Here is a 13517-nt window from a genome sequence, read left to right on the forward strand (position 1 = left end):
AGTTGTCCCTCCTCATATTTCCTTATCTGTTGCTCAGGATCTGTTTCTAAGCTACATATATATATATATATATATATATATATATATATATATATATATATATATATATATATATATATATATATATATATATATATATATATATATATATATATATATATATATATAACATTTTATTTTAGAATTAATAAAAAACTTACCAGACATATAATTTGTATTCTATTTTTTTATCCAGAAAATCTTTGTATTTAGTGAAGAACAAACTGCTTTTTTTTCCACATTTGTTAAAGTTTTTTATCAACTCAAAAGCTAGTCTTCGAAAAATTTTGAAACTAACCATACAACCAGCATTATTTAGTGCAATAAACTTAGACTCCAAAAGTTTTGCACAGGCTTTAAAATTTTTTCTTAAGAATATATGCCTTGGGGGAAATGTATGTGTTAAAAGTTGACGAAGAGTGAATGTAGCCATTTTGATAGTTAATAAAAATCATCGTAAGGTAAAACTGAATCAAATAAAAACTTACCGGAAGTTGTTGAACTACGGAATTTTCATTTACTTCACAGAATTTAGTCGGTTTTTGAATAAAATTCACAATAGTAAAAATGATTTTTAAGCATGAGGTCACAGAGGTCGCCTCAATTTTTTTGCATGGCAGTAAATTCAATTCGCAGTAGCTATATTTTATTCAAAAAAAAACGAGGCGACCTCTGTGACCACATGCTCAAATCAATCAATGTTTAAGAAATCAAAAAATCAGCAAAAAAATGCTATGCCAAAACCCTTTTTTTCTATTTCTAGTTTTACATTCAATTCAATACATGATTATTTTAATTTCGCATAAAAATAATATAGAAATTTAACACTTATCATATACTTTGAAAGGATTTTAACAAAAATGCGAGTTTTTTAAAACCTCAAAAAAACCCTTAAGATGTCAGAAGTTTAAAAAAACTTAAAATAATTTTTTTTTTATAAAGAGTTAAAAACTAAATGCAAAAAAAAAAAACTTAAAAAGTTTAAATATGAAAAATCACTAAAAAATATGCACGAAATCCTATTTCCGCTAAGCGATGCATAGTGCGCAGACCCTTACTGAAAATCTTCTTTCGAATAGTGCCACATCTCAAATAATTCTATTTCTAATAGTGCCACCTAATAATCAGGGAATTTTAGCTTTAAAAAAAATCTAAGCTGTATACGAATTATATTTTTTCTCAATTGGAAAAAACTTGATTGGATGTTGTGTTTGAAATTATTTTGTGACAAAAAAGTATATTGTTAAGAAGACATTTCTAACTTTTGTATCAAACAAAAAGTGTTCGACCAAATTTAAAGAAGTTATAAATTACGCCGAGGGGCATTTTATAAATTAGACGGGGGAGAGTCTTTTAATTTATAGAAACGAAGAAAACGTTTGGTAACTTTTCGTTTACCAGAAGATCTAAAAAATAATACAGCTCTTTTGACCAATGTTTAAAAAAATCTCAACTCTACTTCGCGACTTTATAAAATCAATCCGGCCTGTTATGCCTGTTATATCTTTAATCCGTATTATATCGATTAAAATATATTTTTTTTGTTCACAATATAGTCTTTGTTAAATAATCATATAAAAAATTGTTTAACCGCGAAAGCTAATAAAAAAATAAAATTGGTGATAGTATATTATTTTCTACAAGCAATCTTGTGATTTCTGAGTTTATTAATTCATTTTTGTGTTTATATAGGACGCAGATATTTCCAGAAATTTACCAGGAAAAGTTAAAGTGTCAGGACCTAACTTACACAAAGTCAAGAAGAAATAAATATTTTTTAAAATATAATTCTAAAAATCTGTCTTTTAATCTGTTCTTCCTATTGTTGATATAGGTGTATATGTTTGTTGTAATATGCGTTTGGGTGTGTGTGGATGCGTGTACACACACACACATACATACATACATACATACATACATACATACATACATACATACATACATACATACATACATACATACATACATACATACATACATACATACATACATACATACATACATACATACATACAGCGGTGATCACAGAAATAGCACACCTAACGTTCTTTGTTTGAGTTAATATTATATCTTTCTTTATTAGGGAAATTTTTAAAAAATAATGTTAATTTCCATTTATTAGCTATAAACCATAATAAAAAACATCATTTTTAACTGAAGTGTAATTAAAATTATTGAAAAGTTTATAAAATACAACGAAAAGTTGTGATCATAGAAATAGCACATAAAACAAAAAAATGGTGCTGTGTCTACATTAAAACTAACATTAATATTTTGTTGGAAAGCCCTTAATCTATATTAATTCTGCACATCTTGACGACATACTGTTACCAACTCTTTGACATCGTTCGACAGTAGTAGCATTCCAGACTTGAATTTCCCTCAAAACTCATTAAAACTAGAGGATTTTTTAATCTCGCAAAGCTACCCCAATATCTTTCCATAGGTTCTCGCTCGGTTTCAGGATATAATGCCCCAAAACTTAATATTCCTACGGTGCTTCACCGTCTTCATAGGACGCCTAACATACTCTCTCGTCTGGAAGCGATTAAACTCGGATTCATGAAAACTTTTTCCTAATGAAAAGGTTTGTTTAGACTTTTTCATAATGGAAAGATTTTTTATATTTTATCAAACCTTAGTCGCTTTATCGGTTTCGCTTTGAAACAAACGGTTTCTTCTTTGCTATACAGCCTCGGCGGCGGGTTTCTTGTAAACGACGATGAATGTTTGGGACTAACGCAACTACGTGATACTTTCTTCAATTTTGGTTTTTATCTCAGAAGCTGAAAAGGGATCTTTTTTAGACATCCTGACAATTTTGTGATCTGAATTGGTTAATACTTTTTTCTTGGTGGTAGCTTTCAAATTTTATCATCAATAGTACTGTATTTTTCATAATGTTTACGACAGTTTTGAACTAATTCTCTTGAACTTTTTAGTTTACGCGAAATTTGAAAAATTTTCCACTGCAACCTACCGCTTTACTTCGATAGTTAGGTGATATGGTAGATGATCTCCACAAAAGCTTCCAGACAAGTATAAAAATGCAGTTTCAAACCTAGCATCACTTTTGATCACTGTAAGGTAGACAATAGTAAAAGTTTTTCTTACTTTTACCAGTCACTTTATTTCAACTTCATAAGTTTTAGAATTAATTTTTATTAATGCTTATTAATGCTTATCAGTTACAAACCTTGAACTAATGAATACTAGTCATGCAGCTACTTACGCTGCGGAAATCATAAGAAATGCGCTGTAGAAAATTGATTTAACTCTAAAGAATATTCTAAGTATGCCTCGTAAACTTCAACTTTGTGTAAAGTTAATTACACAGTCAACGGATTCTTGATACATTAACTAGCAAAGTTCATAAAATAGTTGGATTTCAATTATCATTAACTGGACAGACAACTCTCAAAAAATATCAGATTACTCAAGGCACTTTCAAAAAATATCAGATTACTCAAAGAAAATCTGAATCAAACTCTCCAATTGTTGTGGAAATGCGTTTTAACGTTACTTTTAACTTACTGAGATGTGACTTTAAAAAACCTATAGAACTTGCAATAGTTAAGTGCACACAGAGAAAAAGCTGTGTGAAATCCTCACCAATCTGTCTAACTGAAGTAAAACTACAATTATTAACAACAGTTTAACCTATTTTAAATAGAATATCTGATTTTAAGTGCAGAACCAGTCATAACCACTAGTTTGATTTTTCCATGAATAACAACTCTGAAAAACTCTCCATGGATAAAAAAGGGATCAGCAAGTTTGCTGATGATCTTTACATGCAGCTGGAAACATCCACATCGTGTGTATAGGATTTTATTTAAGCATTTTGAATATACTTTAACATTTAATCTCTGTGGTTAAGAGACATAGAAATAGTTGAGTTATTCAGCTAATGATCAGAAACGGTGTTAGATTTGAATTAGGCCTTTTTTTTACCCCAACTTTCCATACAAAAGGATTTAAATTAACGAATTGAGAGAATAGTTTAAAAAAATTATGATTATAACTAGAAAATTTCTTTACAGAATCTGGAGAAATCTGAAAAAGGAAATTTTTAGTAAAATCTTTTTAAAGTAAGGGACGATCACGTAGAAATTTTAGACTTTAATTTATAAAAATGATTGTAAAAACAAGTAATTTATAAAAATGATTGTAAAAGCGGGTAATTTATAAAAATGATTGTAAAAGCAAGTAATTTATAAAAATAATTGTAAAAGCAAGTAATTTATAAAAATGATTGTAAAAGCGGGTAATTTATAAAAATGATTGTAAAAGCGGGTAATTTATAAAAATGATTGTAAAAGCGGGTAATTTATAAAAATGATTGTAAAAGCGGGTAATTTTATTCCGCGCCTTTTTTTTATTCCATATTTTTTTAACAGTTGCTTTTTGTTTTTTTTTTTTTTAAAAAAAAAGTTATTTTAAGAATCTGTGATTAGAACTGAGATAAAATCTGACCAGGAACAAAGTGTGACTTTAAATCCGCGAAAAGTCAGGGAATTTTATGAAAAAAAGTTCTGTACGAACCCTGGATTACGTGAGCTTAATAAATAAGAACGGCTTATTATATTTATCTCTTTATACACTGTACAAAATTCATCGCTAGATAAAAATAGAAATGAATATCTCCGTCTGAACGGATAAAATTACTTTAAATAAAAAATACTTTAAAAAAAGTTTGAGGTTTGACTTCTGGTAAATTGACGCCTGTTGACAAGTTTTCTATGAAATTTATCATGAACGAGATTGAGTTTCTTTAAACATGGTCAGCATGAAAAGCAAATGGTGAAGCAAATCTTCAGCTTTTTTTTAAAAAGCCTGAGAACACCTTTCGTGAAAAAGAAGCAGTGACATCAATTTCATTCGACCATCGAGTGTATTACTGCGGTTGTTTTAGCTTTGGTAAATCATTTCTCCTTTTATCTTATGGCAGAATCTTTGCTAAGAGGAATGGAATTACGTTTCACCGACGATCTAAAATGCTGGTTGTTCTCTTCAAATGAGTCTTCGTTGTCGTGGTGTGCGTACATTTCTGCGCCTGGTATATTTCCGAAATTGTTCGCCACTGATGCAAACTGCTCCATTGATTGGTAACCAGGATCATTAGTTTGCTTTTTACTTAAAGCACTCCACTGATCTGCAGGTTGAATCGACTGCAAATTTAAAGATGAGTAGTCTGCTGAATCTGAAAAAGAAGATGGTTGCGGAGCTACAACTGGTTGTCCGTAAGGCTGGTTAAATTGCACGAGAGAGGGCAGTGCGGAGTATTGTTGATTCGTATATTGCTCATGAACTTGCGGATTGAGAACAGTTTGCTCTGGCTGAGGTAACAAAACGCTTTGACCAACCTTTCTTGTCAATGCACCAGTTGAAGTATCACCTACGAAATAGAAAAAAAGTTCAGTTTTCATAAAACATTCTAGTTTTATTATTTTGCCAAAATTTCCAAAAGGTTTTTTTGTTTGCTTGTTTCTCTTAAATTCTTATACTAAAGTTTAGTTAAAAAGCTTTTGCTACGCACTGGACGCCAGAAGACATGTACAGGACACTGTTATGTATTCCTAATTTAGTTGCGCGCAACTAACATAAGATGCCTTTTCAGCGCACTAATTTTAAGTTGATAACATAAACGTGTATCAAAAAGGGAAAACTTATTTGTGAAATGGATATTATTTTACCTGGAACAAGAAACAGATTTTTAGAAATTGGAAGGTCTAGTTCTCCACCAGGTATCTGTACTCCAACACTTAGATCATCGCCTCCTGTTCCTTCCTTCATGAAACTCTCCATAAAGTAATACTGATCTTTCGCTAAGAAAATCGGACGAGAAGTTTGCTCAGCTGGATACCTAAGGAAAGCGTGTTGGTACATAAGAAAAGTATTGATAAAAAAAACTTTAAAATTTTTGGTCATTCAAATTTCTTCAAACATACTTATGCCATTGTCTATAAGAAGTGTAATGTCCGTGTTTTAACTCTAAGATCAAGTTCGAATGAATTTCTTCGGTGTCTGGACTGATCCAGAGTTCACATTCGTTATCGCACGAAATGTAAAAAATAAACTCGCCAGTAGCAGGTGCCTAAAAAATGAATAACAAACAGTTAAAGAGAAGGACTTTAATTTCCTCAATGAAAAAAATCACATTTGCCGAAATTATCATAGTATATTTATCACGAGTTTTTTGATAGCTTTTGAAAGTATCGTACTTCAATTTTTGTTAACAGGTTGACTGACTAAAGTTGAATAACAAAGAAATCATCGAAGAGCTTATGAATATCACCATGAAAAAACTTTTAACTTTTTTTAAAGAACTTAGAGATGCTTGCATTAATAGTATCATCAACAGCTATACTTCTACCAAGATACACGAAACAATTACGCGGAGCAATCGAAAAAAAAACTTACATTTACAGTTTTTTAATATAAGCTTTATAACAATACAGCCTACCAAAATTAAATAGCCTCAAGATACTGTGAGGACGGCAATGTTTAGTCTTTATTATGGTTGTTTGTTTGGTTATGTTTATGGTTTGATTAATGGGTTGCTCTCAGTGGGTGTATGAGCGTATGTAATTGCTGGTGTCATGGTAGACTTGGACTCGTGTAAAATGATAGACTCGTTGACTTTTAACAACTTAGATGTATATCAAACATTAACAACAAAAGTTTTAATGCAAATTGATATACTAACTCCTAAATGGAAATATATCAAATAATAATTATTATCACTGGTTTTCCTCATCTTTTACAATGCTTAGTAAATACTCTCAAATATTTGAATCAGTTTTTAATTTTTTTTAGTATTTTACAAATAGTTATATGCAATCAAATATCGTTCAGAAAATATTCTCTTACCACTTTTAAGAACTCATCGCCGTTTTGTTTTGTTATATGAGAACTTTTTAAAAGTAACCTTTTTTTTAGTTGTTTTTATGCTTTGAGATCCTTTTCATGGTGTAGAGGTGATACAAGGGCGTCGGAAGCTTTTTTAAGGAGGAAAGGGGGAAGGGGGAGAAACTGACTTAATAATTAAAAAAAGAATGCATTTGCACAGGTAAATAATATAAATGCAAAAGAAGGTTTTAAATAATGGATAGCAGTATAAAATTACAACATTTTATGAATACGCAAAAAGAGACGTTTCTGAACATTAGCTGAATAACTCAACTATATCTCTCTCTTAACCACAAAGATTAAATGTTTAAATATGTTCAAAATACTTAAATAAAACCCTAAACACACCATGTAGATGCTTTTTTTCGAGTTAGTTGTGCAACCAATTTGAAATAGAAAAAATTAAACAATAAACAAGTTCGAGCAGAATACCTTATAATAAGTAGAAAGCCTTTGTCCATAGCCGTCCCCAGCATTTGGCGGCGCTTCAAACTTATCAAGGACAATGTATTCATCTGGGTTTGTTGGAAAGCGTGGGTTATTTGTGAGCAAGGTCAGCAAAGGACTTAATCCCAAACCAAACCAAACTTCTCGCAAAACACCATCATCGTCTTAAAAATACAAATAACACGCCATACTTTTACATGTATACAACACAAAATCGTAGCTCCAAAAAACTAAAGCATAGGGCTACGAAATAATTACTTTTTAATAAAACTGCTTAATAATACGAAATTTTACTAGTTATTTCCTTAACGCTATTAAAACTTTATAAAAATGATCAGATTAAATACCAGTATGAGGACGACTGACTCTTGGTTGAACTGCTGTTTGTTTAGAATCAACTTTAGACGCTTCATCTCTCAATGAAGGTGCAATTTGATAGGCTGGTGCAGCCAATGGATTTGTATTAGATGCGGGAGCAGCTAGAATTGGGGGCGGAAGAGTTGAACTCCAAGAATCTATTTGATGAGAATTACGGTTAGTTTTTCATCTATGTTTGTTTGAAAAACATTTAAATAAACATAGATGAAGGCAGGTAAGTGCGGGCCTAGCAAAAGATACCTGAGTTTAGTAGGACTGTTTCTAAAACTGGTGATATTGTAGTTGCGTCTCCTACCAATGGGATGATTATTTGTGGTGTGGTTGCTGCTGTTGTGCTGGTTATTGGTGTGGGTGTAAGCATTGAAAAAGGTGTAGTGGATGTTGTTTGTGCATTAATTATCAAAGCTGCAACAATGAAAATTTAACGCTTTAAAAATGTTTTAACAAATAAACATAAAAGATGCATACGCATACTAAAGATCTTCAAACAACTCATTACTTAACTTACTTTTAGTTGAGTCGCAATCCACATTTCTGGGATAATCGCATATATTCGTTATTGGGTTAAACATTTTTCCGCGCTCACAACTTTTATAATTGCCATGATTACCATGACATTCAATATACCCGACACAATCCTTGGGTATCGGACAAACACTGTCGGGAATAGCGCAGCATGACCGTGTCATTTGTAAAGAAACACTTACAGGATGTACCTAGATTGAATAAAAATAAAGTCAGCCAACTAAACCGTAACTGATGATATTTCAAACATGAGAGATAAATCGACAATCATATTATGTATTTTACTTACAACTTGTGGCGTTCGTACTTGTTGAGGTGTTTTTACTGGGTGCATTCCAGCAGCTAATATAACTTTGTGCACGTTAACTTTAGGTTTTAAAGGAGATTTTGTAGGTTTTAAAGTTGGTTCAGCATGAGGGGCTGCAAACGTGTGTTTAACTTCAGCATTGACTGCAGTTGAGGGCAACGCGGTGGGTAACATACCTCCTGAGTGTGCAACAACACGCTGACCTAACGGAGCAAATTTAATATTGGGAGAGAGTAAAGAAGATGGCAATTGAGCAGGAGGTGGTTGTGGCGGAAGACTGTGTACCCAATTTAAATGCGTATTTGTAATTAAACTGAAGGTATGAGGTGTTGCTTTAACAGTATTAGCGGAATGGTAATGTGGCAACCTTGGTTGAGGATATACTAATTTAGAACTAGTAGATTTAGAGTTTGTTGTTTGCATATGACTACTTGTTGGTGATAGAGTATTTATGCTGTGCTGTGTGGTTCCAGTTTTAACCTGTTGAGAAGTTGTAGCTGTTGATGTTGGCGTAGTTGGCTTAGGTTGCATTTTTGGATCAGATCCATTGCTTTCTCGTTGAACTGGTGTATCGGCTGATATTTCTTGGCTAGTTGCTTTTGTCTCCACTACGGGCTTTGGTTTGGTTTCATCGGTTTGATGTGAGTCTGGTATTGAGGGCGGAACGTGCTTAGGTAATGTATCTAAGGAAGTATTTTTTACAGGCATACGAGTCTCAGCAACACCGAAAGGAGCAGTAAGATCGTCATTTTTCTCTAATACTGTGTTTAAAATCTTTACAGACGAATTCCTTGATGAAATTGCAGCAGCCGCTGCAGCCTTATGAGAGTCTTCAAATTGATTACCTTTTTGTTCAATAAGCTTTAAAATTTTAGCGGCCATGTCGGGAGAAATATGCAGTTGCTCTCTATCCACAGGTGTTCCTGAATTTAATAAAGAGAGTGCACTAGGGTTAAGTTGTTGAAGTGAGTTAAGAGATTCTTCAAGTGTCTGTGATGTCTCTGGATTAAGATTTGAAAGCCCCATTAAAGGTCTTGGTGATGTAAAAGCATCTAAAGGTGATTCCTGAGAGGGGCCGAGCGCAAAATTGGTGGGTGGAATTGTGGGCATTTGATAAATGAAACTGTTGACATCTAAAAGAGAACAAAAATAAGTAAAATAAAGCAGAAAAGTATCCTACTATTAGTATTAGTCAATTTTTCAACCATCCTAAACGTAGGAAGTTTATTAGACCAACCTCTATGAATGACTGCAGTACCATCTGGTAAAATGCCAATGATCCCTTTATTACCAACTGTAACATGAGCTAGTTTAAGATCAAGTTTCACCCATTTGACACCCTCAGGTTTAGTTGTGGTAACTCCCTGACGTAAAAATACATCGTTAGTGTCACTAAGACCCACTGTTAAACCAGCAGGACCACTCTCGACCATTCTAAGTTTGCCAGGGACAACCGTCCATTGTATTCCTTGCGGTAAAACCTCAGTAATTCCTACTCGAAAGTACACGTTGTCTCTCTTATTCACTGCCCAACAGCCATATTCACCACACGAAACATACTTCATGTTACCTTCAATTCGCATCCATCCTGTACCTTCTGGTCGAGTCCTAAAAAATCACGAAAAATCGTACTGTTTAGTGATGCAATTTAATTAAAATGAATATTGTCATCTACAGGATATCATCTCCCGGATGAACATTGTCATTTACCAGATCGTGCATGCGTAAATAAAGATAATCTAAAATATATTTACCGCAGTTGTCTTACACATTTATAATTTTAATTATATATAAAATACTTTGAAAAAAAGATAAAGACTCATGTTTACCTGTCAATGCCAATTCTACAAAATATTCGATTATAACGGTTTACTCCCCACACAACACCAGAAGTTCCAGCATCGATCTGCTTTAAATTACCAGGGATCTTTTCCCAGAAAGAAGTTAAAACTAAAAAAGGACGAAGCATGAAACAAATTTAATTATGCAGCATTTTTACGTAAAGTCCTGAAAATTATACTAATACTTGATGATGAAAGCCTCATTTTTTAACTGAAATACAAATTCTCTTTTTATACTTACTATTTTCTCTGCTATTCAAGTCTAAAAATAAATGAAAAAATTTGTGAAACTCAACATTTGTTAACGAAGTTCAATTTAAAAAATATCATAAAAATTGAGTAAGCGTTTGTGTAGAGCGTAAAAAGTGTGTTTGCATTAAAAAGGCAAATAATACTTTTCTTCGATTTTTACTCTCTTCAAAATCATTAAAAAGAAAAATGTAACAGAGACTTTGGCTGAGATGCTGTTTCTGGTTATAAAAATACTTTTCTAAAGCTTTTAAATATCTTTTTAAATCATTTTTCTTCTTATAAATCCACAATAAGTAATTGGCTCAAAAAAAAACGGTTGAATATTTTTCTTGATTTGAAGCAGTCAGTATCTGGACATAAAAGAGTGATTGATATTTTAGACAGGTGAAGTCTTCAAAATCACCTCTTCCAAAGTCTCTCGAAGTATACTTTTACACACCGAAATTTACCTTCTGCGTCTTGTTCAGTTCCTTTCCGAAAGAAAACATTGCCTAATAAACCAACAGCCCAAACGCCAGACTGTCCAGATGATACGTGATGCATGGTACCATCAATCTTCTTTAGTACATTGTTAGCTCCAAGAGAAAAAACCTCGTGTTTACCATTAATTCCCACAATATACGGCGATATCCCAGAATCCACTTGAGATAGGTGAAATGGCAATTCACTCCAACCAGAAGGCAAAGATGGCAAGGATGGCAAGGAAGATAAAGATGGTAACAAGGAATGGTCATTGTTAGCGACAGCTATAGCTAGTACAAATAGATAATAACAAATTTACGTTTTAAAAAGCATACTGCTTTTTAAAAACTACTAAGAGAAAATTTCGACCAAAAAAATTAAACGTTTTATGCAACACTTCGCGAGCTTAGAATCATTTTGTTCTCCCATTTTAAAAGTTGGGAGAAAATGTTTTATTAATTTTAGTAAGCAATGATTACTTTTAAAATACGCCTTATTTTAAAAAAAAATTTTTCTCTAAATAATTTGTTTAAATTTAAATTATTTAAAGCATAAAGTTATCATTTCTTTAAAAATCAAAGCTAAAAAAATCAATCACTTTCTCTCAGCGTTTAAAATTGGAGATAGAACCAAATAATTCTCACCTCGCGAATTGTTGCAAGCTGTGATTTTTTTTTTATTAAAAAAACTCGTAAGAAATATTTTTTTTCTACTCACTAGGAATATTGGCTGGTTCAACTGTTATTGATGTTTGGCCTAGCAAGTTTGGACAGACTAGAATGCTTACTCCAGCGGAGTTCGACTGTTTTTTACTGGCACCTCCTGGACATTCTGTTTTTAATTTCGGATTTTCATTATTTTCTGACGTAGGTGTTTCAGACTTTTTAGCTTCCGTACAAAGATTATCTTCACATGTTAGTCCACTTGGACATTCGCTGCAAGGTTTTCCCGTTTTGTATGGTCTCTGACCCACATAATTACCTCCTGGAGCATAGTTACAAACAAGAATGGTGCGATCCCCGCAACGTTTTGCACCACAGCCTAGTTTATTACTCTCCCACCAAACCATTTGGGTATATAATGTACATTTTCCTGAGCATTGCCCAGTTAAAAAGTTATAGCTTTTACTTTCACTAAACCATCGTTTAACTCCCTCATATACATCGCCACATTCTTTATCTCCACAAGTCCCTGTACCCCAGGCTATATTTTCTCCGACCCAATCATAATTTTTTGCAAGCTTATGTCGGTCAGGGTTATGAGCAACAATACACTTATTAGCGAAATCCATGGATATTTTCTCCAAATCTTCATCCCACATCATTCGTAACATATTTGATGCAGTTGGTTTAACCATAGATCGAAATGCGTTATGCAGTTGCAAAATGGCGTCTTTTTGAGACTGTGAAAGTGATGTGCCTGATACAGATCCTGGGTTTTCTAAAATAGAAAAAATAGAAATAAGGATTTAATCAATTATGCTTTTTTCGAACTGCATCTCAACTAATCTATGCAAAATGAAGAACAATGAAAATTTTCACCTGAGTTTGACAACTCGATTGTATCTCGAAGAGCTGCTAACACTAAATCCGAAAGGGGATTAAACTAGCTGATCACTACATGGATATTTGTGACTATCATGCAAATGGTATAAACAATTCGAGCATTTCATTAAAAACACACCCACAGCTACACACATAACGTACATCAACAAAAGATCACTTACCTGCCATGTCATCAGATGTTGCGTTGTGATAACACAAGTTCACAACAAACCAGAAAACCCAAATTTTAAAACAAATCATAGTCCTTAACACCATCTAATTTTGTATTAAACTCTGACAGCCGCCTATCATCGGCTTGTACATCTTTACCTTCTATTGTAATTTTTTATAAAATTTCAGTTTATACAAAATATTTGATTTTTTTTTTTTTTTTTTTTTTGAAATCCGCTACCGAGAAAGAAAAATTAAAGATGGCTACTTTGATCTTTTTTCGCTTGATAGCTTTGTTTACAAGAACGCATTAACTCGTCGTTAAAACTCGTACGCTCTTGCGCATACTTGTGCAGTGTGCAGCATCTGTAATGCGTTTGCTTGCACCAAACATTTGAGAAAGGAAACGTTTAGTTTGTTTACAAAGCATTTTTCGTTTGAATACACAGCGGACCTTACAAAGAAACATTCTTTCAACCTTTTTTGCTTCATTTATTAGTATCAATAGTAAAATACTTGAGGGACGGAATGATCAATTGAGGATTTAAGGGATGTTTGTAAGGGACACGATGTGGTACACGAGACAGATTTTACTTATAAATAATGCATAGGTTGTTCATTTCTTGTGTATGGTGTCGA

At 32.7% G+C, this 13517-nt stretch overlaps 2 protein-coding genes across 6 annotated transcripts in view; one reads left to right on the forward strand and one right to left on the reverse strand.

Moving 5' to 3' along the window:
• The window catches only part of LOC145182532 (ribosome quality control complex subunit NEMF-like), a 30851-nt gene extending 26413 nt beyond the window's left edge, over window positions 1–4438 (forward strand). The window contains exon 31 of the mRNA XM_090084813.1: window positions 1732–4438. Coding sequence (XP_089940939.1) covers window positions 1732–1809 — 78 coding nt within the window. The 3' untranslated portion in view covers window positions 1810–4438. The remainder of the gene's footprint in view (window positions 1–1731) is intronic.
• A 183-nt stretch (window positions 4439–4621) lies between these two features.
• LOC145182536 (uncharacterized) lies at window positions 4622–13182 on the reverse strand. Of its 5 annotated transcripts, none has more exons than XM_090084810.1 (15): window positions 12890–13182; window positions 12705–12746; window positions 11881–12603; window positions 11151–11453; window positions 10691–10711; window positions 10438–10558; window positions 9846–10216; window positions 8591–9741; window positions 8285–8492; window positions 8017–8181; window positions 7746–7913; window positions 7384–7562; window positions 5991–6136; window positions 5736–5905; window positions 4622–5437 (listed from the first exon to the last, which is right to left on the reverse strand). In XM_090084810.1, the coding sequence occupies exons 1-15, from the start codon at window positions 12981–12983 to the stop codon at window positions 4977–4979; spliced, it is 4323 nt and encodes a 1440-aa protein (XP_089940936.1). In that variant the 5' UTR covers window positions 12984–13182; the 3' UTR covers window positions 4622–4976. The 5 variants fall into 5 exon arrangements, with proteins under 5 accessions (XP_089940936.1, XP_089940934.1, XP_079913820.2 ...); XM_090084808.1 differs by having other exon boundaries at window positions 11151–11447; window positions 12890–13117; XM_080057694.2 differs by lacking the exon at window positions 8017–8181.
• Between the last annotated feature and the right edge of the window lie 335 nt (window positions 13183–13517).

This window comes from Hydra viridissima, unplaced genomic scaffold, assembly GCF_058129835.1.
Source record: "Hydra viridissima isolate aposymbiotic clone 2 unplaced genomic scaffold, HvirCarnegie_v1 scaffold_4, whole genome shotgun sequence".
NCBI classification, from domain to species: Eukaryota; Metazoa; Cnidaria; class Hydrozoa; order Anthoathecata; family Hydridae; genus Hydra; species Hydra viridissima.

Coding starts and splice junctions, on each gene's coding strand:
- LOC145182536 (XM_090084810.1), bottom strand. CDS start 12,983: ATGGTGTTAAGGACTATGATTTGTTTTAAAATTTGGGTTTTCTGGTTT. Junction 8,493..8,590: donor AAGTACGAACGCCACAAGTT/GTAAGTAAAATA, acceptor TATTCAATCTAG/GTACATCCTGTAAGTGTTTC. Junction 7,914..8,016: donor AACAGTCCTACTAAACTCAG/GTATCTTTTGCT, acceptor CTCATCAAATAG/ATTCTTGGAGTTCAACTCTT.